Source organism: Thalassophryne amazonica, chromosome 12, assembly GCF_902500255.1.
Source record: "Thalassophryne amazonica chromosome 12, fThaAma1.1, whole genome shotgun sequence".
Classification (NCBI taxonomy): Eukaryota; Metazoa; Chordata; class Actinopteri; order Batrachoidiformes; family Batrachoididae; genus Thalassophryne; species Thalassophryne amazonica.
In genome coordinates, this window is record NC_047114.1 from 39195822 (window position 1) to 39220404 (window position 24583).

Here is a 24583-nt window from a genome sequence, read left to right on the forward strand (position 1 = left end):
ACAATCTTACCGAATTTACGCTTAGCCTTAGCCAGCAGTTTCAAATTTCCTTCAATGTCGCCTGCTCTGGCCCCCGGAAGACAATTGACTATGGTTGCTGGTGTCGCTAACTTCACATTTCTCAAAACAGAGTCGCCAATAACCAGAGTTTGATCCTCGGCGGGTGTGTCGCCGAGTGGGGAAAAACGGTTAGAAATGTGAACGGGTTGGTGGTGTACACGGGGCGTCTGTTTAGGGCTACGCTTCCTCCTCACTGTCACCCAGTCGGCCTGCTTTCCCGGCTGCTCGGGACCTGCCTGGGGGGAACTAACAGCGGTAAACTACCTTGGTCCGCACCGACTACAGGGGCCTGGCTAGCTGTAGAATTTTCCACGGTGCGGAGCGAGTCTCCAATTCGCCCAGCCTGGCCTCCAAAGCTACGAATAAGCTACACTTATTACAAGTACCATTACTGCAAAAGGAGGCCGAGGAATAACTAAACATTTCACACCCAGAGCAGAAAAGTGGAGGAGAGACAGGAGAAGCCGCCATGCTAAACCGGCTAAGAGCTAGTAGCTGCACTAAGCTAGCCGATTCCTAAAAACACACGAAGTGAATAATGTGTAAATAATTTAGAGGTGATTCAGCAGAGGGAGTGCTTTAGTTAAGGCACGTGAAGATTACACTGTGAAACAAATCGTTATCTAGTTAACTAGATCAATCTAACTGCGCAGATTAAGCAGCTAACAGATACAGCAAAACACCGCTGTGCTCTGGAACAGGAAGTGATACAATACTGCAGTAAGAGTCAACCACCAGTAGAGGCAAGCAAGAGTCATGAATATGGCATGCATAACAAACATCTTCATAGATGTTTGTTATGCATGCCATATTCATACTTTGAAACCGGTCACGGAAGTGCACAAAGTAATTCCGGTAGATCATCAGATGGCCAGACTAACAGACTAAATCTAAATTATGATGATTTTGGTGCGACGTCCTTTAAATGCAAGAGAGCAAGAAACAGGACAGAATATGAACGAAAGGAGGTTTATTAACACTAAACAATGAAATAAAGGTGGCCTGCTGAGATGACAGTCAGGCTGTGCGTAACGGTGGAAATCCGGGTGCTGCAGGATTCCAAGCCAGTCTTGAAGGAGAATGTCATCCAAGGGTTCAAGGACCAGGACCAGGTGGAACGCTCGCCTCCGAAACCAGGACCTATGGGGAATAAAAACACACAAGGTGACTGAATGCACTCGTAACGCTGGAGCCTCAAAACAGTCACGGTTCATAAAAGGGTTAACACATGTTGTTTCAGAGTTCATGAAATAAAGTTCTCTTCTTAAGAAACACAGTTCACTGTTCAGAAATTGCTCATAGTTCGTGAGTTGTATCCAAACGTCGGAGGTCAAATGCTGCGCGTTGAAGCGCACTGCCAATTAAGCAGGACCTGATACAGCTGGGCTGGGTTCTTCAATTGTTTGATATCAGAGTTCATGCAGTTCTTAAACAGTGTTCTTGGAATAGTTCTTTATCATAGTACCGTCACAAAACAGGAACAAGTGAGAATGGGCTCCCACTGAGACGAAGGGGAACTTAACTGGTGTTTAGTTGAGACGCACTCCACAACAGGAGCTGAGGAGTTCCCAAAGTGACGTTGCTGTGCAGGTAGTTAGTGCCCATCAGGAAAAGACAGTTTGCTCTAATGCGGGAATTAGAGGGGGAGGCCAGCGTTACCTGAGCTTAAGCTGCGGAAAGCTTTGGCGTTTTGAGCTGGAAGATGCGGTCAAGGTTACAAGGCAGCAATCAGGTTTGGTCCTCTGGCATCTGTCCGGATCATAGACGAGGCTTCGGAAGCTGGTGAGGCAACACGAGGAAAGCAAGGCAACAGACAGCAAAGGACATGCAACATGCAAATATCTGGCTTGGCTCTTGGAAGAATCTGGCATTTAAAGAACAGAAAGTCCGGGCCTAAACAGTCCATCAGAAACACACCTCATCCATCCTCCATCCAGGATGTTGTATCACTTCCTTTCAAGGCATGGAAGCCTGGCAACATCTCAAAAACCTCAGGGTTCATTTGAAGGTGTGCCATAATGACATGGTACCACTCTTGATGGAAGTCTGGAAGTACCTGTCAAACATGGCATTGATCCTCTTGAACTGCGCACCACTTTGGAAAACAGTTACAACAAAAGTGTCCGCAAGATCTCCAATTGTCCTTTGCCTTTGCCAGTGCTTGTCCATCAATGATAAGAACTGGGTCTTCTTCTAGATCTGTTGCATTCAGGTGGTCAGGACAAGAGACATCATCAGTCAAAACCTCAGCAAGTACTGCCTTTGATCCTGTTCAGAGCTGTCCATTCACCTCTGCCAAGGCTAAAGGTACAACGAACAGCTCATGAATCAGAATGCTGTTGAGGTTGACTGGTCTTCCAGCTTCATATGCAGCAAGGAGGTTGACTGGTCTTCCAGCTTCATATGCAGCAAGGAGGCTCTGCAAGACGTTTCAGTCTACCTTGACTGTGATTGTCTTCCTGCTTTGTGCATCTGACTGTTGAACCTCGAACAATGAAGAGATCATCAAATACTTGCTCTTTGGCAGGGTGCCCTTAAAAATAAGTTTCCTCTCCTCAGGTGGCAGTCACTTCTCAACAAATTCATCCAGCTGATCTTGTCCAAAAATTCGATCCAAGACCGTTAGTACACAGTTGAATTTATGTCTATTTAGAACATTTAAGATGGCCTAGAACAAGTATATTGTATGCCTGTGAACTGATCTTAACCAGAAATCATTGAGCAGTGTGTATCTGACCTATAAACCTTGTCTTTACCAAGTAATTGTAAGAATAATCTGATGTGAGCATTTCTAATGTACGCTGTGTTTATTTGCTTTCTCAATACAACAAACTTTGGACCTATATAAGGTGGCGTATGGGCCAGTTATGTTCAGGAGGCACTTTCAAAATAAAGGGGAGGACATGCAAACTCCACACACAAAGGCCACAGGCGGGAACTGAACCCATGACCTTGTCGCTGTGAGGCAACAGTGCTAAGCACTAAGCCACAGTGCTGCCCCTTAAATGCAGCAGCTCAGCAAAAAAATGATTTAAGAAAAACAACAAAAGGTTTCACTTTGACCAAAAAAAAAAAAAAAAAAAAACCTCCCACCACAATGAGGTGGCAGCTTTAATCATATACACCCGCACGTTTATATGTGTGTGTGTGTTTAATGTATGCATTCAGACCAGCTAGAACTAAACCATGAGTTACAGGACAGTCACCTCCGCAGGTCTCCTCTGTGTTTCTTCTCCCTGGTTTTAGTTCTTACAGTCATTTTGACACCGATGAGTCCAACTTTTCACTTTGTGTTCGTCCGTTTGTCTGCAAAATTGCTTTTGCTTGTGTTAAACTGTGTTTGATTTCAAAGAATGAACTGAAAATGAGATCGTTATTAGTTTGCAGCCCTCATAATAACTTCAGCTTATCGCCTAAATGTGAAGCTGCACAGAGAAAGAAAAAAAAAATACATAAGTGGAGGTTTGTTTTTGTGTTGTGTGGGAATGCAGGGTGTGTCGTGTCAAAGTATTTATCGCCGGCACAGCGTGTTTATACATATAAAAAAATATATATATAACTGTCGACGGACAGTGCTGAGACGGACAGTGCTGAGACAGACAGTGATGAGATGTACAGTGCTGAGACGGACAGTGCTGAGACAGACAGTGCTGAGACGTACAGTGCTGAGATGTACAGTGCTGAGACGGACAGTGCTGAGACGGACAGTGCTGAGACGGACAGTGCTGAGATGGACAGTGATGAGATGTACAGTGCTGAGATGGACAGTGCTGAGACTTACAGTGCTGAGACGGACAGTGCTGAGACGGACAGTGCTGAGACGTACAGTGATGAGATGTACAGTGATGAGATGTACAGTGCTGAGACGGACAGTGCTGAGACGGACAGTGCTGAGACGGACCGTGATGAGATGTACAGTGGTGAGATGTACAGTGCTGAGACTTACAGTGCTGAGACGGACAGTGCTGAGACGGACAGTGCTGAGACAGACAGTGCTGAGACGTACAGTGCTGAGACTTACAGTGCTGAGATGTACAGTGCTGAGACGGACAGTGCTGAGACGGACAGTGCTGAGACGGACAGTGCTGAGACGTACAGTGCTGAGACGGACAGTGCTGAGACGGACAGTGCTGAGACGTACAGTGATGAGATGTACAGTGCTGAGACGGACAGTGCTGAGACAGACAGTGCTGAGATGTACAGTGCTGAGACGGACAGTGCTGAGACGGACAGTGCTGAGATGGACAGTGATGAGATGTACAGTGCTGAGATGGACAGTGCTGAGACTTACAGTGCTGAGACGGACAGTGCTGAGACGGACAGTGCTGAGATGTACAGTGATGAGATGGACAGTGCTGAGACGTACAGTGCTGAGATGTACAGTGCTGAGACGGACAGTGCTGAGACGGACAGTGCTGAGATGGACAGTGATGAGATGTACAGTGCTGAGATGGACAGTGCTGAGACTTACAGTGCTGAGACGGACAGTGCTGAGACGGACAGTGCTGAGATGTACAGTGATGAGATGGACAGTGCTGAGACGGACAGTGCTGAGACGGACCGTGATGAGATGTACAGTGATGAGATGTACAGTGCTGAGATGTACAGTGATGAGATGGACAGTGCTGAGACGGACAGTGCTGAGACGGACCGTGATGAGATGTACAGTGATGAGATGTACAGTGCTGAGACTTACAGTGATGAGACGGACAGTGCTGAGACGGACAGTGCTGAGACAGACAGTGCTGAGACTTACAGTGCTGAGACGGACAGTGATGAGACTTACAGTGCTGAGACGGACAGTGCTGAGACAGACAGTGCTGAGATGTACAGTGCTGAGACGGACAGTGCTGAGACTTACAGTGCTGAGATGTACAGTGCTGAGACGGACAGTGCTGAGACGGACAGTGCTGAGACGGACAGTGATGAGATGTACAGTGCTGAGATGTACAGTGCTGAGATGTACAGTGATGAGACGTACAGTGCTGAGACGGACAGTGCTGAGACGGACAGTGCTGAGACAGACAGTGCTGAGATGTACAGTGCTGAGACGGACAGTGCTGAGACTTACAGTGCTGAGACGGACAGTGCTGAGACTTACAGTGCTGAGATGTACAGTGCTGAGACTTACAGTGATGAGATGTACAGTGCTGAGACGGACAGTGCTGAGACTTACAGTGATGAGATGTACAGTGCTGAGACTTACAGTGCTGAGATGTACAGTGCTGAGACGGACAGTGCTGAGACTTACAGTGATGAGATGTACAGTGCTGAGACGGACAGTGCTGAGACTTACAGTGCTGAGACGGACAGTGCTGAGACGGACAGTGCTGAGACAGACAGTGATGAGATGTACAGTGCTGAGACGGACAGTGCTGAGACAGACAGTGCTGAGATGTACAGTGCTGAGACGGACAGTGCTGAGACGGACAATGCTGAGACGGACAATGCTGAGATGGACAGTGATGAGATGTACAGTGCTGAGATGGACAGTGCTGAGACTTACAGTGCTGAGACGGACAGTGCTGAGATGTACAGTGATGAGATGTACAGTGCTGAGACGGACAGTGCTGAGATGTACAGTGCTGAGATGTACAGTGCTGAGACGGACAGTGCTGAGACTTACAGTGCTGAGACGGACAGTGCTGAGATGTACAGTGCTGAGACGGACAGTGCTGAGACAGACAGTGATGAGATGTACAGTGCTGAGACGGACAGTGCTGAGACAGACAGTGATGAGACGTACAGTGCTGAGACGGACAGTGCTGAGACAGACAGTGATGAGATGTACAGTGCTGAAACGGACAGTGCTGAGACAGACAGTGCTGAGACGGACAGTGCTGAGACGGACAGTGATGAGACGTACAGTGCTGAGATGGACAGTGCTGAGACTTACAGTGCTGAGACGGACAGTGCTGAGACGGACAGTGCTGAGACGTACAGTGCTGAGATGTACAATGCTGAGACTTACAGTGCTGAGACGGACAGTGCTGAGACGGACAGTGCTGAGATGTACAGTGATGAGATGGACAGTGCTGAGACGGACAGTGCTGAGACGGACCGTGATGAGATGTACAGTGATGAGATGTACAGTGCTGAGACTTACAGTGCTGAGACGGACAGTGCTGAGACGGACAGTGCTGAGACAGACAGTGCTGAGACGTACAGTGCTGAGACGGACAGTGATGAGACTTACAGTGCTGAGACGGACAGTGATGAGACTTACAGTGCTGAGACGGACAGTGCTGAGACAGACAGTGCTGAGATGTACAGTGCTGAGACGGACAGTGCTGAGACTTACAGTGCTGAGATGTACAGTGCTGAGACGGACAGTGCTGAGACGGACAGTGCTGAGACGGACAGTGCTGAGACGGACAGTGCTGAGATGTACAGTGCTGAGATGTACAGTGATGAGACGTACAGTGCTGAGACGGACAGTGCTGAGACGGACAGTGCTGAGACAGACAGTGCTGAGATGTACAGTGCTGAGACGGACAGTGCTGAGACTTACAGTGCTGAGACGGACAGTGCTGAGACTTACAGTGCTGAGATGTACAGTGCTGAGACTTACAGTGATGAGATGTACAGTGCTGAGACGGACAGTGCTGAGACTTACAGTGATGAGATGTACAGTGCTGAGACTTACAGTGCTGAGATGTACAGTGCTGAGACGGACAGTGCTGAGACAGACAGTGATGAGATGTACAGTGCTGAGACGGACAGTGCTGAGACTTACAGTGCTGAGACGGACAGTGCTGAGACGGACAGTGCTGAGACAGACAGTGATGAGATGTACAGTGCTGAGACGGACAGTGCTGAGACAGACAGTGCTGAGATGTACAGTGCTGAGACGGACAGTGCTGAGACGGACAATGCTGAGACGGACAATGCTGAGATGGACAGTGATGAGATGTACAGTGCTGAGATGGACAGTGCTGAGACTTACAGTGCTGAGACGGACAGTGCTGAGATGTACAGTGATGAGATGTACAGTGCTGAGACGGACAGTGCTGAGATGTACAGTGCTGAGATGTACAGTGCTGAGACGGACAGTGCTGAGACTTACAGTGCTGAGACGGACAGTGCTGAGATGTACAGTGCTGAGACGGACAGTGCTGAGACAGACAGTGATGAGATGTACAGTGCTGAGACGGACAGTGCTGAGACTTACAGTGCTGAGACGGACCGTGCTGAGACGGACAGTGCTGAGACAGACAGTGATGAGATGTACAGTGCTGAAACGGACAGTGCTGAGACAGACAGTGCTGAGACGGACAGTGCTGAGACGGACAGTGATGAGACGTACAGTGCTGAGATGGACAGTGCTGAGACTTACAGTGCTGAGACGGACAGTGCTGAGACGGACAGTGCTGAGACGTACAGTGCTGAGATGTACAATGCTGAGACGGACAGTGCTGAGACAGACAGTGATGAGATGTACAGTGCTGAGACGGACAGTGCTGAGACTTACAGTGCTGAGACGGACAGTCCTGAGACGGACAGTGCTGAGACGGACAGTGATGAGATGTACAGTGCTGAGACGGACAGTGCTGAGACTTACAGTGCTGAGACGGACAGTGCTGAGACGGACAGTGCTGAGACGGACAGTGCTGAGACGGACAGTGATGAGATGTCTTTTACCAGCTCTTCCTGGTGCTTCTCGTGCTCTTTTAGCAGCTTTTCCTCATCATCACTTTGTTTGAGGAATTCAGATTTCTGCCTTAACTCGTGACTCTGTTGTCGCTGTTTGTGGCTCTGCTCCTGATGTTTTTTGTGAAAAAACTGCTGTAACCTCGACAACCAGGACTGCCTGTTCCTCTCGACAGTGTTCGTCTCGACAGTGTTCGTCTCGACAGTGTTCGTCTCGTCTCCAATAACACTTCTGTTTTGTGCTGTATTTTCTGAGAGATCCGTACACTGAGGTTGAGGAATATTCTCATCCATCGTGCTTCTTGATGTGTGTTTCTCTGTTTCTCTCTTTTCCACTGCTGTCAAATGTCTTCCAGACACTAATATTTGTTGTTGTTCCGACTAGTCAATAACACATTAAAGGCAGGAGAAAAACATAAAAGTAAAGATCATAAATTAAAGTAAAGATCATAAGATCTGTACTTTTATTGTTATTCTAAGATCAATACCAGGCCAAAACATAAAAAAGGTCCAAAATTCTAAAACTTGAATACAAAACAGGAAGTGATGTCATAAAGGGGTAGTTTTTATTTATTTATTTATTTGGTCATATATACTGCTTGTAGCAAATTGTGCTCCTGGTAAATGTTAACACAGACACATTTACATATTTAAAAAAAATAAACAAATGACTGATTCAATCAGTTACTTGTTTTTGTTTCAGTTATCAGTTATTTGTTCATTGAATCAGTTATTTGTGTGTACATTATGTGATCAGTAAATTCCATTTCAGTTCAGTTTATTTTATTTATACAGCACCAAATCAACATTGCTGGCTCAAGGTGCTACACATGCAAGTAAGGCCCAACCTTCCCGATCTCTCAACCCTGAGCAAGCACATAGGTGGAACCTTTAAGGAAAAACTCCCTCTGGTGATAGAGAGGAAGAAACCTCAAGCAGACCAGACTCAGAGCAGTGACCCACTGCTTAGGCCATTCTAACACTTACAAGGTTTTTACAAATTATACAAATTTTACAAATTATCCCCCGGGGAACAAATGAATAGCTGCTCCCCCCCTCCCCCCCACCAAACACACAATTTCAACATCATGCATTTCTTTTTATTCTTTTACATGTTAAGCACATTGTAAATACAGTATATTTCTGATTTAAGGAACTGTCTCTGCATTTACACATTTTACAGCCTTTGTAAATATTTTAAACAGGTTTTTAACCCTTTATCTACGGCGATGGTGCCCACGCCATATTTTCCATATGCGTATTTTTTTTTACCGTAACTCCGCCATAGTTTGTCTAATCCGAATGATTCAAAGTGCATTGTTAAGCTAACACCAAGGGCTTTCCAGTGATATATGGTGTATTACAGTAAACATAAGCCTGTGACGTCATAAGGCAGAGGAAAAACACAGAAGTTTCACACTAGTGCGCCGCTGATTCTCATTACCGTAAGTTCTCATGTAAGCCCTCAATGTGAAAAATTTCAACACTGACAGCAAGCCAAGAACCCCTGCTTTCCAACAGTATGCTATTTGTTGCATATATTATGGTAAAGTGCGTTCAGTGACTTTTGAAACGAGGGAAAAGTATGAAAAAGAGCGCAAAAGTGACAGAAAAGTACAGAGACAGACAGCAAACATAAATGTAGTAATTTTTGAGGAAAAGGCAGGGTGTTAGTGTCATTTGTGAAGGTGTGTGTGTGTGTGTGTGTGTGTGTGTGTGTGTGTGTGTGTGTGTGTGTGTGTGTGTGTGTGTGTGTGTGTGTGTGTGTGTGTTTGTGTGGGCGTGATGGCTCCATCAGCCACAAGCCACTGCCCGGTGCCAACAAGCAGTGGAAACCCAACTTGCCAGCGTTCTTGCAAGGTTTGCAAGAGGTCAACCTGCTGGATGTGCAAACTTTGTAAAATTGGCCTCTGTCTTCAGCCAGACTGAAACTGTTACAAACAGTACCACACTGACAATGGACTGATGTAGTTTAGATCTAATTTTGATTCTTGGTTATATATTTCTATATAGTTTGACACTTTATTGTTTTATTCATATTGTATAATTTTGCACAAAATGAGTGATCAAATGAGTGATTTATTACACATTTTAATAATACAGATAATAATTGATATATTTATATATAGTTTTGCACTTTGTTTGTTGTTATTCATATTGTTTGGTTCTGCACTTTAAGACTGGTTACTTTTTGCATATTTTCGCCTTGTAAAATGTTTACTTTTGCACTGTTTCTGCACTGTTTCTGAGTTCTAGACACACAAAATTAATTATTTTGATTGTAAACACTTACAGCTTCCTGTTAAAAATGTGAAATCCAAACTTCCTTTACATAATCATTTTTCACTAAAAAACTGAAAAAAAAATCAAGTTCGTTTTTGTGTTTTTTCTCATTTTAAATGCTAAAACTTACAAATAATGTGTATAAATAGTTAATCAGGTGTAATATAATTGAAATTCAGGTACTCTTGGAAAAGGGTACCAAAGCACACAAACATAGAACATTATTTCTTAATTTTATTGCTATAATAAAAAATTATAACCAATCGTCCATTTATAGCCTCAGTAGGTAAAGGGTTAAAGATCTTTCTATTCTTTCACACATTTTACACCCTTTTCAAACATTTTAAATGTGTTTTTTAAAAAACTCTCTGTTCCTCTATTTTTACCTTTTGTCATATTTCAAACACATTTCATTGTTTTAACTTTTAAACATCTCTGTGTGTTTTTAAACGCCTTTGACACAACTACCACATGTTAACACTAGAAGCACTCAGAGTGCAAACCTCCGCCAAGGCCATGGGGTCACTGACGCCATAACATCTACACGCCGTGGAATCATTGAACCTTAAAAAGTCTAACAATGATGTTTGCTCAGTAGTAAAAAAAGTTTCATCTGCTGTGACTGGATAGCATGTATCCTTAGCGCTTGGCATCACAGTTTATTGCAACTTGCACCTTTCCCAGAAGCTACTGTCATCTGAGCACTGATATTGATATTGCATGTGCTTATAGACAAAAACAAATAAGAGACAACATTCAATTTATTATTCAACTAAACTGCAAATATATGAATTTTTTAACATTTATGAAACACTTCTCTAAACAAGGCCATAGGGTCACTGACCCTAAAGAGATTCCCTCCTTGGCACAGTGATCTATTTCTTTTTGTCTATTTCTCTAAAATTGCACATAATAATCATTAGATTATTAATATATAAACAAAAATACATTTAAGAAATATTACAATTTGAAAACAAATGCACCCGAACGTGATGACAGCTGCAACTGCTTAATGCTAACTTTTAACATTGAAAATGCCATAGACATGCTAATGCGTTAGCATCGGGATCCTGATTGTGATCCAGATCACCACTAAAATTTAATCACTTGTTCCTCTTGTCATTTCCAACCACTCCACAAAATCGAAAACATAACCTCCTTCGCAGAGGTAATAAATAATCAATCAATCAATCAATTTTTTTATATAGTGCCAAATCACAACAAACAGTTGCCCCAAGGCGCTTTATATTGTAAGACAAGGCCATACAATAATTATGTAAAACCCCAACGGTCAAAACGACCCCCTGTGAGCAAGCACTTGGCTACAGTGGGAAGGAAAAACTCCCTTTTAACAGGAAGAAACCTCCAGCAGAACCAGGCTCAGGGAGGGGCAGTCTTCTGCTGGGACTGGTTGGGGCTGAGGGAGAGAACCAGGAAAAAGACATGCTGTGGAGGGGAGCAGAGATCGATCACTAATGATTAAATGCAGAGTGGTGCATACAGAGCAAAAAGAGAAAGAAACAGTGCATCATGGGAACCCCCCAGCAGTCTAAGTCTATAGCAGCATAACTAAGGGATGGTTCAGGGTCACCTGATCCAGCCCCAACTATAAGCTTTAGCAAAAAGGAAAGTTTTAAGCCTAATCTTAAAAGTAGAGAGGGTGTCTGTCTCCCTGATCTGAATTGGGAGCTGGTTCCACAGGAGAGATGTGAACGGGTTGGCGGTGTACACGGGGCTTCTGTTTAGGGCTACGCTTCCTCCTCACAGTCACCCAGTCGGCCTGCTTTCCCGGCTGCTCGGGATCTGCCAGGGGGGAACTAACGGCGGCTAAGCTACCTTGGTCCGCACCGACTACAGGGGCCTGGCTAGCTGTAGAATTATACCAATTAATTAATTATTCAATTAATATGAATTAAACTTGTATACATAGTCTCACCTCTATTTTAGTGCGAGCAGTGAGTCTGGGTCTTTGACACGCACAGCCGGCTGATGCGGGGATGCACTGTGGAGAGGAGCAAACCAAGACCCTCCTCTTCTTTTTTGGTTGCCCCAAACTCTGTCTTCTCACTGGTAGATTTACACACACAAAAAAAAATCTATCCATTTTGCTCCTGGCATGTCAGCTAACAGGCTCAGCGTGACCTTGCTGAACTGCCAGGCAGAGGTCGAAGGTCGGAGGACCTACCCATGTACTGACGAAATGGAAATTTGAGTTCTAAAGTTAGAGCGGGCATTGTTACGTCGATGTGGTCCACGGGTCCGAACGTCTGTATATTATTTGATGGCATATATTACAACCCCAAACTGAGTTTTAAAGTTCACAAATAAACGTAGTACTTTTAAGTAGTGAACAAACCAGATCCCGTTTTGTTCAATTTACAAAAATAAAACCTCATTCTGTTGACACACACCATTAATCACCGTTAATTGTACTGTTGTCTTTAAATCTGCTGAAATAAAAATCAACAAGTAACGGTAATTGACCATAATTAAATGGGTTTTTTGAATTGTCTCACTTGTTTAACATTACTTCACCTACTTTAGTGCAACATATAGCCGACCATGAATATAAAAACATCTTCAACATGCTCTCCTTAGTACTAGGACTAGTGGGAAGTGCCGTAGTATTAGTGGATATGCTAAATGTGGTTAATACTTTAAAACAGCTAGTTGTTAGTCTCGCACACGCTGCGTTGATGTAACAGTGTCCCGTATAATTTGTGGTAAACTCCAAATCTGCTAAATTTTGGTAAACTGAAACAGCTGTTCGCTGCCATCATTAGTTATTTGACTTTTTCCGGACTATTAAAGAGTGCACAACAGATATGGACTCCGACACGTGGAACGCGTACCACATCGTTAGCAACAGGGCGCGCTCTGTGTGCTACGCTGCCCGCCAGCAGCTCTTCCGGCGTCGCGCCGAGCACACGGTCAACACTCTGATCTCCACAGCAGCCAGCCAGCTGGATGCAATGAAGGAGCTGAAGGTAGGGTTTGATCTTCATCTGCACTTTCACGTGTATCCTCAGGACCCAAAGTCCTGACTTGGCTGTGGTCGTGGTGGTTTGTGACAGGAAGGAACTAACTGCAGACTCCGTGGACAAGCTGCTTGCGGGGCACAGTGCCCTGCAGACCCAGCAGGGAAAACTGTTTGAGGGAGCTCATGGATAGTTCACTGAAGGCCAATTTGGAGCACCTAGGCCAGGAGAAGGCCCTCATCACCTCTGGACAGCAGCTGGTAGGAGAGCTCATTCAGGACATCACAAAGAAAATGGGTGAGAACTTTCTTATCATCATTGTGGGGTGTCTGGTTCCTTGTTAGAAACTATTTGGTCCTTCTGTGATGATGATGATGAGGAGTAAAATGTTCTCAGGACTCCACCAGGTTTGAGCCATGTCTGATATTTTTTTGGGGTGGGGGGTATGGACAGGATCCGGCGAGTGATGGCGTGTCTGTTGTTGTGATCTTCAGGGCATTCCTCAAACTTTATATATATATGATCTGGTTCTGTTGGTTCTCACAACAAACCTGCCAGTTCACAGTTCAGTGAAGCACTTTGGATGAGGATCACTTTGTGGTAGTCTTCTGGAAACTGGTGGTGCCCCTCTTTAAATCTGAAGTAGGTTGGCTCCTCAAGTGAAGTCATTTAAGGAGCTTGTGGTCTTAATCACAAATGAGGGGAAATGTGTAACGAGAGGTTGATGGCGAGCTCAAGCTTTTGTCAGCAGACCCAAGATGGTTATGTGGAGCTCAGCCAATATATTGGTTGGCTGATGAGCCTTTTGTAAAAATATCAATATTGATGTTATTTTTGCCAATATAAAATATTTTACAGAATAAACAATGTACAGAAACACTGGCTGTTGGAAATGGTGTCACTGTGTCGTTTGTCCAGTAGAGGGTAAGCTAGTGGCATTGCAATTCTGTCAAGCATGGCTGGGACCCCTTCACCCCTTGGTCACGTTAGCTACAAGAGACGGGCAAAACAACCAGCTGCCATTCATTGTCAGTAAGAGTGGGTGTTTTACAGCAACAAGAGACAATTGGTTGCCAAGCTGCCAGCTGGGTAGGGCCAAAATAGCTGAGAAGTCAGTTTTATGCAAATGGTGAGCGATGCAGCATGGCAACTACTAATCCAAATGAGGGCAGCATGATGTATTTTGCTCCATATCAGTAACACAGGATGGTATAATACATTCCCAGATGGCTGTATGTCTGTATAAATTTAATATTTTTGGCATTTTTCACTTATATTTTGTAAGAGTTACTGAGAAATAAACCATTTTTATATATCTGTATCACAATTATTATAATTTTCTTAACTCAAGTCTGTATCTTACCAGCCCCCAAAAATGCAAATTGTTGAGGCTCTAGTTCCATAGTGTGGAACTAGCCACTGACACGCGGTACCAGCACATCCTCCCATATCTGACTTGACCCAAATCGTGGAAGTTGTTTCAGTCACAGACAAGACTGTGAAGCTCCCAGTCGTCCAGGAGCCTATCAACTCTCATTAACCAAAATAAGGTGTCTTTGTCTGGTGGTTGGATCCAATCTTCAAGGCCGATTGAGTTCCAACATCCCAGAAAGAACTCAAAGTAGAAGTTCTGGTTTGTGTCAGAAGCCAATTGAGTATCTTAGGAAACCTCCCTCTGTCAGTTTGTGGAGCTGTCTAGTTCTCTGTAGATACAGAACACACTGTGGAGGCATTGTGTATCCGGTCTTGTCTGGGAACGTTCCTGAGGAGTGTATGCTGCGTTTACACATAACGACGACAAGTCACGAATGCCACAAAGTACACATTCTTGGCCGCTGATCACGAATGTGATTATTCGGGGAAGAGGCGTCAGGTATCATCAGGGACTGCTGCAACCTGTTACCACACGTTACGATTAATGGCACATGTTGCTGGAGAATTATCAGGAACCATTACGCACGGTCAATCAATCAATCAATCAATTGAAGGTCAAGAATAGTGTTCCATGTTGTTCCGCGCTATTGCGCGTAACAGCGCATCGTTAAGTTCTGTCACATTGTGAATTGTCTCCACACACACCCATATTCATCCATCCGAATTCAGATCATGGAACTCGCTCCGTGTTCCTACACTTTCACAACACTAAGTCTATAGCAGCATAACTAAGGGATGGTTCAGGGTGACCTGATCCAGCCCTAACTATAAGCTTTAGCAAAAAGGAAAGTTTTAAGCCTAATCTTAAAAGTAGAGAGGGTGTCTGTCTCCCTGATCTGAACTGGGAGATGGTTCCACAGGAGAGGAGCCTGAAAGCTGAAGGCTCTGCCTCCCATTCTACTCTTTCAAACCCTAGGAACTACAAGTAAGCCTGCAGTCTGAGAGCGAAGCGCTCTATTGGGGTGATATGGTACTATCGTGTAGCAGTAAAGATAATAAAGCTCTGGGATGCACTCGGGATTTCTCCACCACTGCTTTATATACTAGTTCACATCTTCTTTGTGACGGTAGTTGACTAGTTTATTTAACCGACATGTAAGAAAGACACATAGTGGAGTTCAGTGCCGCTGCACACAACTTACACATAACTGTTGCGTGGTCGTTTTCTATAGTGTTTCAATATGTACGAATGTTTTGACCATTTAGCCTTTAGCTAAATGTTGGTGCCCACTGCTACAGTAGCTGCACTTTTGTCCACAACTAGTTGATTGCTGCCTAGACTGCAGTCTTATGACAGTCAACTAGTTGTGCCTCTTTTTGTGTTGCATGTACTTCTGTTGTGCTGTGGTTATTGCAGCTCATCTGTTTTTGTATGTTGTGTGAATTTGCCACAGACAGTGGCTTTCAGTGTAGAAACGCCACTGTCTGCAGATATGTAATTGTGTGCTGTAGGCTATTTGTTTGCATGACTTCTTTTTTTTTTTTTGGTGCAACTCCCTGTTTAATCAATGCAGCGTTGTATGCATTTGTGAGTGTTGTGGCATCTCTTGGCCACCGTACTTGTGTCCCATCTTCAGTTTGTTTACACTTGCACACTTGTGTGTTTGCTCACAGGTGACGTGGAGCCTCTGCTGCTTCAATCTGGCGTCACGAACAGGATGTGGGTCACAGAGTATGCTAACATGCACCTGTGACTTCTGGACGAAGTCAAAAATGGTGGGGAGATGTGTAGCGGGATGAAAGTCCCGGGTCCCAATTGAAAAGACGTTACCGCTAGCTTGGCTAACGGGGAGTTCCCCTTTGGCTGACCTGGTAGAGGAACGGTCTTTTGGTGCGAGCCGCATGGGTTCGATCCTCCACCGTCGTCCCGGCCACGAAGGTCCTGCTGCTTCACCAACAATCAGCAAACCCGATCACTCCACTCCCTGGACAGTAACGTCCCGGCGGCATGCACGGCGCCACAATGTTAAGAGAACAGTGTCCACACCGGAACGCCACAAACTCACTGAATGTGGTCTTATTTTCTTCAGGCTCTGCTTGATGAAACCCCACCCAGGAACCCCAGAGGAGCGACAGACTGGCGTGATGTTTGGAATGATTCCCGAAGTGCAAGTCCGTCCCTGTCGGTACTCACTCAGTAACCGGTCAGTATTTGATCCAATGTGGCCTTTAAGGACATGTGCTCCAAACCCCACATACTCATCGTCTTGCATAATATAGAAGTGCACCTGCATGCACAATCAATGCTGCAGGACCAGTCAGTCCACCTGAGGTAGTAATCCAGGCTGCTTGTTGGAGCGTCAGAAAATAATTTTTAGTTAACGCCCATAAAGACGGCGGCCTGTCGTCTGTCGTCTTCAGCAGTTACTCAGAGACTCACTGAACCTGGAGCTGCTCCCGCAGAACCCCACCAGCCGTTCAGCCAACCGGGACTTGAGAAACTCCAGATCTTTAATCTGATCCTGGTGAAAGGAGTCCACCTGGTAATTATCGCCTGTAAGACCAGCAGGGGGCGAAGCAGGAATGGATTCAATCAATACTGTGAACAAAATCCATCTGATGTTCACCAAATTTGAACCGTATAACCTACATAAGGATCGCATTTGAATTTGAGCATAATCTGGTTTCACCACGGCCTTCTAAGGACCGCCCACTTTACAGACCAGATTATTTTACTATTCCCTGATAGCTGTAGAGTTTGCCAATTGGCTCTCTTCCGTATTCTAACCTTGGTCTGTAGGTGTCAAACTGATTCCACAAAGGGCCAAGAAGGTGCAGGTTTTATGTGCAACCACCAAGTCCATCAATGATCAACATCACTTTGAGCAGATGATGAGTTCATCAGTGAAATCACCTGGTGGAGTTGGTGCATGGATGCCTAGGATGAAAAAAAAAAAAAAGACAGCAATCCAAAGCCTTGGTAAATTAAAAAACAGCAACTATTTGCGGAAAGGGGGGGGGTTCTGGAAACTTTAAGAATGTAAGTGCCCTGTGGTGCATTTTGGTGCATTATTTGGATTAAATTTGGACTTGAAACAGCTGTTAAATTTCTCTTGTGATCTCATGCAGTATGGCATGTTGTACCATCCTGTAGGAGTATATACAGAATATAACAATACAATACTTTACAAATACAGATAACTCATGCAAAAAACTTTATTGATTTACGAGGTTTATTAGACAATAAACCGACCCTTTTATTTTTTTTTTAACTATATGGATTTGAATGACGTGCGATTCTACCAATCATGCTTGAGCCCGCGTGAGTTTTTTCAAGCATGTCGGTGACGTCATTTCCCTGTGGGCAGGCCTTGAGTGAGATGTGGTCCCGCCCTCTCGGCTGAATTCCTTTGTTTCACACGCTGCTCCAGACGGCGCGCGTTGCTTTATCAAAAATTTTTCTGGACTTGTGAGGAATATCCGAGTGGACACTATTCGAGAAATTACGCTGGTTTTCGGTGAAAAGTTTAACGGCTGATGAGAGGTTGTGGAGTTTCTTTCGCTTTAAGGACAGCTCACAAAGCGGATCGGCGCAGCGCGGTCGGAGGTGGCGTCCATCTGGCTGTTTCGAGCTGAAAACATCCTAATTTAAGGCTTAATTCACCCAGGACGTCGTGAGAGAACAGAGAAGATTCAGAAGAGGCCGGCATGAGGACTTTATGTGGACATTCCACTGTTTAAGGACATTTTGTAATGAAAGACGTGCGCGCAAATTCGCCGAGTCGTTTCCGTGACGACTCGGCGAATCTGTGTGCGCCGCGACAGGAAAAACACCTCCGTGTTGAAAACCGTTTGTAAAATTCAGGTGGCTTTTGATGGCTTTCAACAAGTGAGTAACTGAGAAATTGTTTAACAGCTTGGGCATGTTCCAACTTGCCCGTTAAGGTTTCCAACGGAGGTGTTTTTCCTGTCGCGACCCCCCGCGGTCGGGTCCGGCCCGACATGCGACTCTGCCCGCATGTTCTTTCATTACAAAATGTCCATTAACAATTGAATGTCCGAATAAACTCCTCATGCCGACTTCTTCTGAAAGTTCTCTGGTCTCTGACGACTTCCTGGATCAACAGAGCCTGAAATGTGAAAGTTTTCAACTTGAAACGGCGAGACGCTGCCGCCTCGAAGCGCAGATCGCCGTCAGGCACCGTGGGCCGTCCTTACGGCAACACTACCAGACCAAAATCTCTCATCAGCCGTTAAAATTTTTACCGAAAACCAGCTGAATTTATCGAATGGTGTCCACTCAGTTGCGCCTTACAGTTTTGAAAAAATTTTGATCAAACAAAGCAGCAGTCTCTGAGCCATTCCTAAACAATGAAAAAATCGACGAGAGGGTGGGCGACTCCTCACTCAAAGACTGCCCACAGGCGAATGATGTAACCGACAGGCGTGAAAAAACTCTTGCATGCCCACGAGGGTTCAAGCATGTCTGATGTAATCACACGTGATTCAAATCCATATGGTTTTTAAAAAAAATAATAAGGTCGGATACTTTTCTAATAGACCTCGTATTCTGTTTTTGATTGGGCTCAAAGTTGTTGTAATGTGGCGCTTTATAAGCTGATTAAATTGAAATTGAACAACATTTTATTGAGTCTTAAAGTAAATAAATATGAAATTGGTTACTGGATCCTTAAACTCTGGACATAATAAACTCTACATGGTGGATCCTTGATCTCTGGACAGAAACAGAAATAAAATCTTAGTTTTTGTCAAAAGCATTTCGTTTCAGACATTATTATTGGCATGAATGTCTTTCCATCAGTGTTGCCACAGGTACTTTGATAAAGTAATCCAATTACTGATTACTCCTTGAAAAAGTAACTTAGTTACTTTACTGATTACTCAATTGTAAAAGTAACTAAGTTAGATTACTAGTTACTTTTTTAGTTACTTCCCCAGCTGCCGACAACAACCCTCTGCCACCTCAACATGACAATGATACCTGTTTTGCCAAAACTCACTTTGTAGTCACCCTTTCTTGACTTCAATGAAAATAAATACTTGTTTTATAAAAAAATAATCTTTCTTGACCTCATATTTAACTGTTGACAGCACTCTAACAGTAAAACTTGCAATTTCTAACCTACATTGTTTATAAATGTAACTATTAAATTCTAACATTTTTCTAACATTAAAATTCTCTATAAACATTTTACTTGTCAAAATTATTATTATTTTAAGTAGTATTAGTAGTTGTAGTAAAAAAAAACGGCTTCAAAACTGGACCTTTAATCTAGGGGTGTTGGGGGGGGCACATCCTTGCCCCACGCCCCCATTCCATCTGGATTCGCCCCTGGTTTGGCGTTTGAGCACAAAGAATGATTAACATTTATTTATGCAGAAAACATGACCAGATTTACAGGTAAGAAAGTTTTATTGTGTTTTCACATCATGTGCTCCTCAGAAAGAGTTTTGGAGCATTTGAGTGGAAAATAGTGTTGTTGACACATCGCGGAGGATCAGCTGTTTTTAACAAGCAGATACGGAGCGGCTCATCTCAGAATTCTAAATAAAGGAGAAAAATAAAGCATAAAAATGACTTTGTAAAGCTCAGTGCAGGTGTAGGTGTGCTGTTTTCACCGCGCTTTAAGAGGTGAGGACGAATCGTATCTGATGAAAAGCTCACAGCTCGCTTAAAGTGTGTAGTTCAGTTGAACCCCGACCCTCCTGCCCACGGACCAAGTTTAATGCTGCTGTCGACCCACAATGAAAAAATAATAGTAACGCACAATGACTTGGAGAAGTAACTTTAATCTTATTACTCATTTGGAAAGATTAACGCGTTAGATTACTCGTTACTAAAAAGTGGTTAGATTAGAGTAACGCATTACCGGCATCACTGCTTTCCATATGAGCTGAGCTCTTGCAGATGTGCTGCAGGTCAGGTTTATAAAGAATGCAAGACGTCTCATTTTGGGAGGAAAAAACGTTTTAGTCGATTGTAGTTTGTCTGTATTGCAACGTTTGTAAGAGGTGTCATTTTATTTAAAGCAGCGATTCGTTTTGAAATTATTAATTCCGAGCGGACTCTGTCTCAGAGATCCGTGCAGCGTTTGAAGCTCGTCTCTCGACTGCAACATGACAAGAGTCCCAGTTCGTGACTTAGTTTAATCCACACAAAAATGACTCATATTTTAATGGCTTTCAGAGGGGTTAAGAAGCGGACTTACCGCTTCTGAAGAGCACCGAATCAAAGAGCCACGAGCCATTGAGTCGAAGCAATGCTTCGATTCACGCCTCAAACTGAAGTCGCGCTGCAGAAACGGTTGATTACAGACGCTGTATTGAAAATTGTAACGGTCCAAAATTATAGCGTAACGGGCTGTAACACAAGTCTGCGCTAGCTAGAACCCTGAACACACCACTATTTTATGATAAATTTCTCAGCAATTTGGAGTTTTTCCGCTAAAATACCATTTCATTGATTTGAGGAAATAAAAATTAATGTTTTGCTAGTTCTTTTAGACGGTGAGATTTTGCAAAAAGATGGAAATCCGTCCAAAGACGGCGAATAAGCTTCCATGTTGGTGGTTGCAAAGAAAACCTGCACCTTCTTGGCCCTTTGTGGAATCAGTTTGACACTGTCCAAAAAGTAACGGACCTTTTTATTTTTTTCAAAAACCATATGGATTTGAATCATGTGATTGCATCAGCCAAGCTAGAACCTTCGTGCGCATGCGTGAGTTTTTTCATGCCTGTCCGTTGCATCATTCGCCTGTGAGCATGCTTTGAGTGAGCAGTTGTCCACCCCTCTCGTTGGATTTTTATTGCGAATAAATGTCTGAATGATTTGGAGCTTTGCTGCATCCATTTTTTCCAGAAACTGTGAGACCCCTTCAGGTGGACACCATTCGGAAAATTCAGATGGCTTTCAGGGACAATTTTATGGGGATTACACAGATTAAGGAGTGCTCCAGCCGGTTTAAAGACCGCCCACAGCTGCTGAGAGCGCGCCGCGCTCCGAGCGCCGATCGACAGGCTCAAACCCCGCTGAAACAACATGGACATCAGCACTTTTTCGGCATATTCCACTGTTATGGGAGTTTTTTTTCATGGAAAGAAAAGCGGAGGGACGCGCCACGGAGCCGTTCATGATGTGGGACAAAACCACCTCCGTGTTGGTCTCACAGGACGGCTTTGAGATGGCTTTCAGACAGCTTCCGGTTGCTTTTCAGTCGTGTGACTATACAAGAAATTGAGCATGAGCTGGACATGCCCCAACATGTCCTGTGAGGCTTCATCACGGCGTTGCTTTGCGCCATGCGGCTCCGCCGCAACGCGGAATTCCTCCGCTCCTCTTTCCATGACAAACTCCTGTTACAGTGGAATGTGCCATTCATTTCTAAACTGGATGCTGTCTATGTCGTCTGACTAGCACAGGAATTGCGGAAGACGTGGACATCCACGCTTTCTGCCTTTTTGTGAAAGTCAGATGACGTCCCGGATCAACAAAGCCTAAACATTGGAAATGATCTGGTTGTTTCAGCGGGGTTTGAGCCTGTCGATCGGCGCTTGGAGCGCGGCACGCTCTCAGCAGCTGTGGGCGGTCTTTAAACCGGCTGGAGCACTCCTTAATCTGTGTAATCCCCATAAAATGGTCCCTGAAAGCCATTTGAATTTTCCGAATGGTGTCCAGCTGGAGGTCTCTCATCTTGCCACGGTAGCGCAGCAACACCGCCGGCTGTTTTTATTTTACAAGTACAGTATCTGAACTTAAAAGACGAGCTTCAGTGAATGTCTCTCCTCACTTATCAACCGAAGTGATCAAGCAAATGCTCAATGCCTCACTTCCGTTGTCAACATCAATATTAGCGTTTGTCACTTGATGGGCATTCCCAGCTTCTGCGTGGTAAGAGATCTTGTAAATCACTTCGCAGGTGTTATGTGGTTACAAAAACAGAGTTTTTAGATGTCAGTGTTTTTTCTCACTAATATTTGCTAAATATGAGCAACATTAGATTTATTCAGAAATGCAGCTGTTTCAGAGCGTATTCCACCATCTTGGATTATTTTGTTTGAGCCAAAGACCAGCTGACGTCATGCTGCATTTTCACTCTGATTGCCAGTTGCCGTGCCACTTTGTTCAGCATTTGGATAAAATAGACTGGCGGTATACGGGACTGTTGTCTCCTCGCTGCAACATGCCCACTGTGAAAATGAACGGCAAGTTGTCGCTTGCTGACTCTTGTCGCTAATGTGACTGTTGGGTTATTTTATTTGGGTCAGTTTTATTTCTTGGTTTCTTGACAAAATCCTTGTACTTGTATTAATTCTTTTAAATTGTGTTTGTTGTTGGTCTGCTGATGTTGGAACCTGTGCAATAGTAGAGAAGCTTGAATCTTCGACTGGACTGGGTTGCTTGACGTGAGGACGTTTCGCTTCAAATCACAGAAGCTTCCTCAGCTAAAATTCTTGCTCTGGTAGTCTGAATTCTGTCTTGACTCTTGTAGAGGAGAATAAAACAGAAGCCAACAAAAGCTGGAGTTTTTACCTAACCAGACCCCTCCTACCGAGAGGCCGACTGCTGTAGGCTAGTGACTAAACAATAGCTCTAATTAGCACCTATTGTGCTCTAGTTAGCACTCTGCTAATGACAGGGCAGCTGTCCCTCATAATGATGGGACGGAAGCCTCCCCTGATGGCTCCCTTGATGACTCCCCTGATGACATGAATGACTCATTACCATGAACAAAAGACTGAAACTGCTTTGACCTGAGTACCCCATTGTAAACAGGGGACAAAGCGTGTCTGAGACCCCCTCCCCGGTTAAGGCTGGGTTTCAACTGTTTTATAAAGAATGCTTTCTTGACACCTCTCTCAAACCATTTCTTCTCTCTGGCTAAGATTTTAACTTCCTTGTTCTCAAACGTGTGGTTAGTGTCTTTCAGGTGGAGATGAACTGCAGACTGAGGTCCACTGGCGACCTCTCTGCGGTGCTGGTATAGCCTCTTGTGTAAAGGTTGCTTAGTCTCACCTATGTAGTGTTCATTACAGTTTTCCTGACATCTGATATAATACACTACATTGCTCTGTTTGTAACTAGGGATCCTGTCCTTAGGGTGAACTAATTTCTGTCTCAAGGTATTAACCGGTTTAAAGTAAACTGGGATTTTGTACTGTCTGAAGATCCTCTGTAGTTTTTCCCCTACTCCTGCTAAATAAGGGAGAGACACTCCTCCTCCTTGTCTCCGTCTCCTGTCTATCTGGTCTCTTTGTTTTCTGGGACTTCTGCACTTTGTCCAGGGACCATCGTGGGTACCCACATACTGTGAGGGCTTTCTGGACAAGTTGTTGTTGTTCTTTAGCCCTTCCCTCTGCAGTTGTGGGCACCTGTAGGGCTCTATGTTGAAGAGTCCTGATCACCCCGAGCAAAGAGTCTACAAGAGTCAAGACAGAAGTCAGATGACCAGAGCAAGAATTTTACCTGAGGAAGCTTCTGTGATTTGAAGCTAAACGTCCTCATGTCAAGCAACCCAGTCCAGTCGAAGATTCAAGCTTTTCTACTATGGAAACACCTGGACAACTGAGACCCTACACAGAAACTGTGCTAGTGAAGCAACTTGCGGTAACTTTCTCGCAATTTGGTGTTCTATAAAAATGGTATAATTTGTATGTTGAGTCACATTGAGTACATTTTTCCACTTTTAAAATCTTTGCATGTTTTATGTTGGATGAGTTTTATCAGAGTCGTGTTGTCTTCCACGCGGCAGCTCAGCGTCAGGACGCCAGCTGTGCAGCGCCGTCACGAAGATCGGGAAGCCCTGCAAGAAGAGAGCCACAGCGGGGCAGGAGTACTGCAGAGTGCACGAAGGCGGCCACACCTCCTACATGGACTGACTTCCTGTTAGCACTGTGACATCACACCAGACTCCACCTTCCTGTGGTTTGTAGTATTTTGAGCGGCTGGCGTATTCCGCTGTCAACCCCAGTGCATCGGGCTCAGTGTTCAGCCTGAATTTATTACTTTTTTTTTCTTCCTGTTTGTTTTTCATGTAAAACAACTTTTAAAAGCTCTTATTCCTTTTACCTTCTCACTTGAAAGTTAATAAAAAATTTTTTAACCTTTTGTGTGTTCACACTACATATTTAAATGCAGTATGATGGAACTACTTTTCAAAACCTACAACTACAACTTTATCTCAGATTCCTTTAGGTTCAAATGGCCTTGAAATAAACTA

The 24583-nt window shown here is 44.4% G+C and overlaps 1 protein-coding gene across 1 annotated transcript; it reads left to right on the forward strand.

Annotated features, from left to right (window-relative positions):
* Positions 1-3670: 3670 nt before the first annotated feature.
* Positions 3671-7792, forward strand: LOC117521213 (dentin sialophosphoprotein-like). The gene has a single exon (XM_034182555.1). It carries the CDS (start codon positions 3671-3673, stop codon positions 7790-7792), a length of 4122 nt encoding a protein of 1373 aa, XP_034038446.1.
* Positions 7793-24583: the final 16791 nt, after the last annotated feature.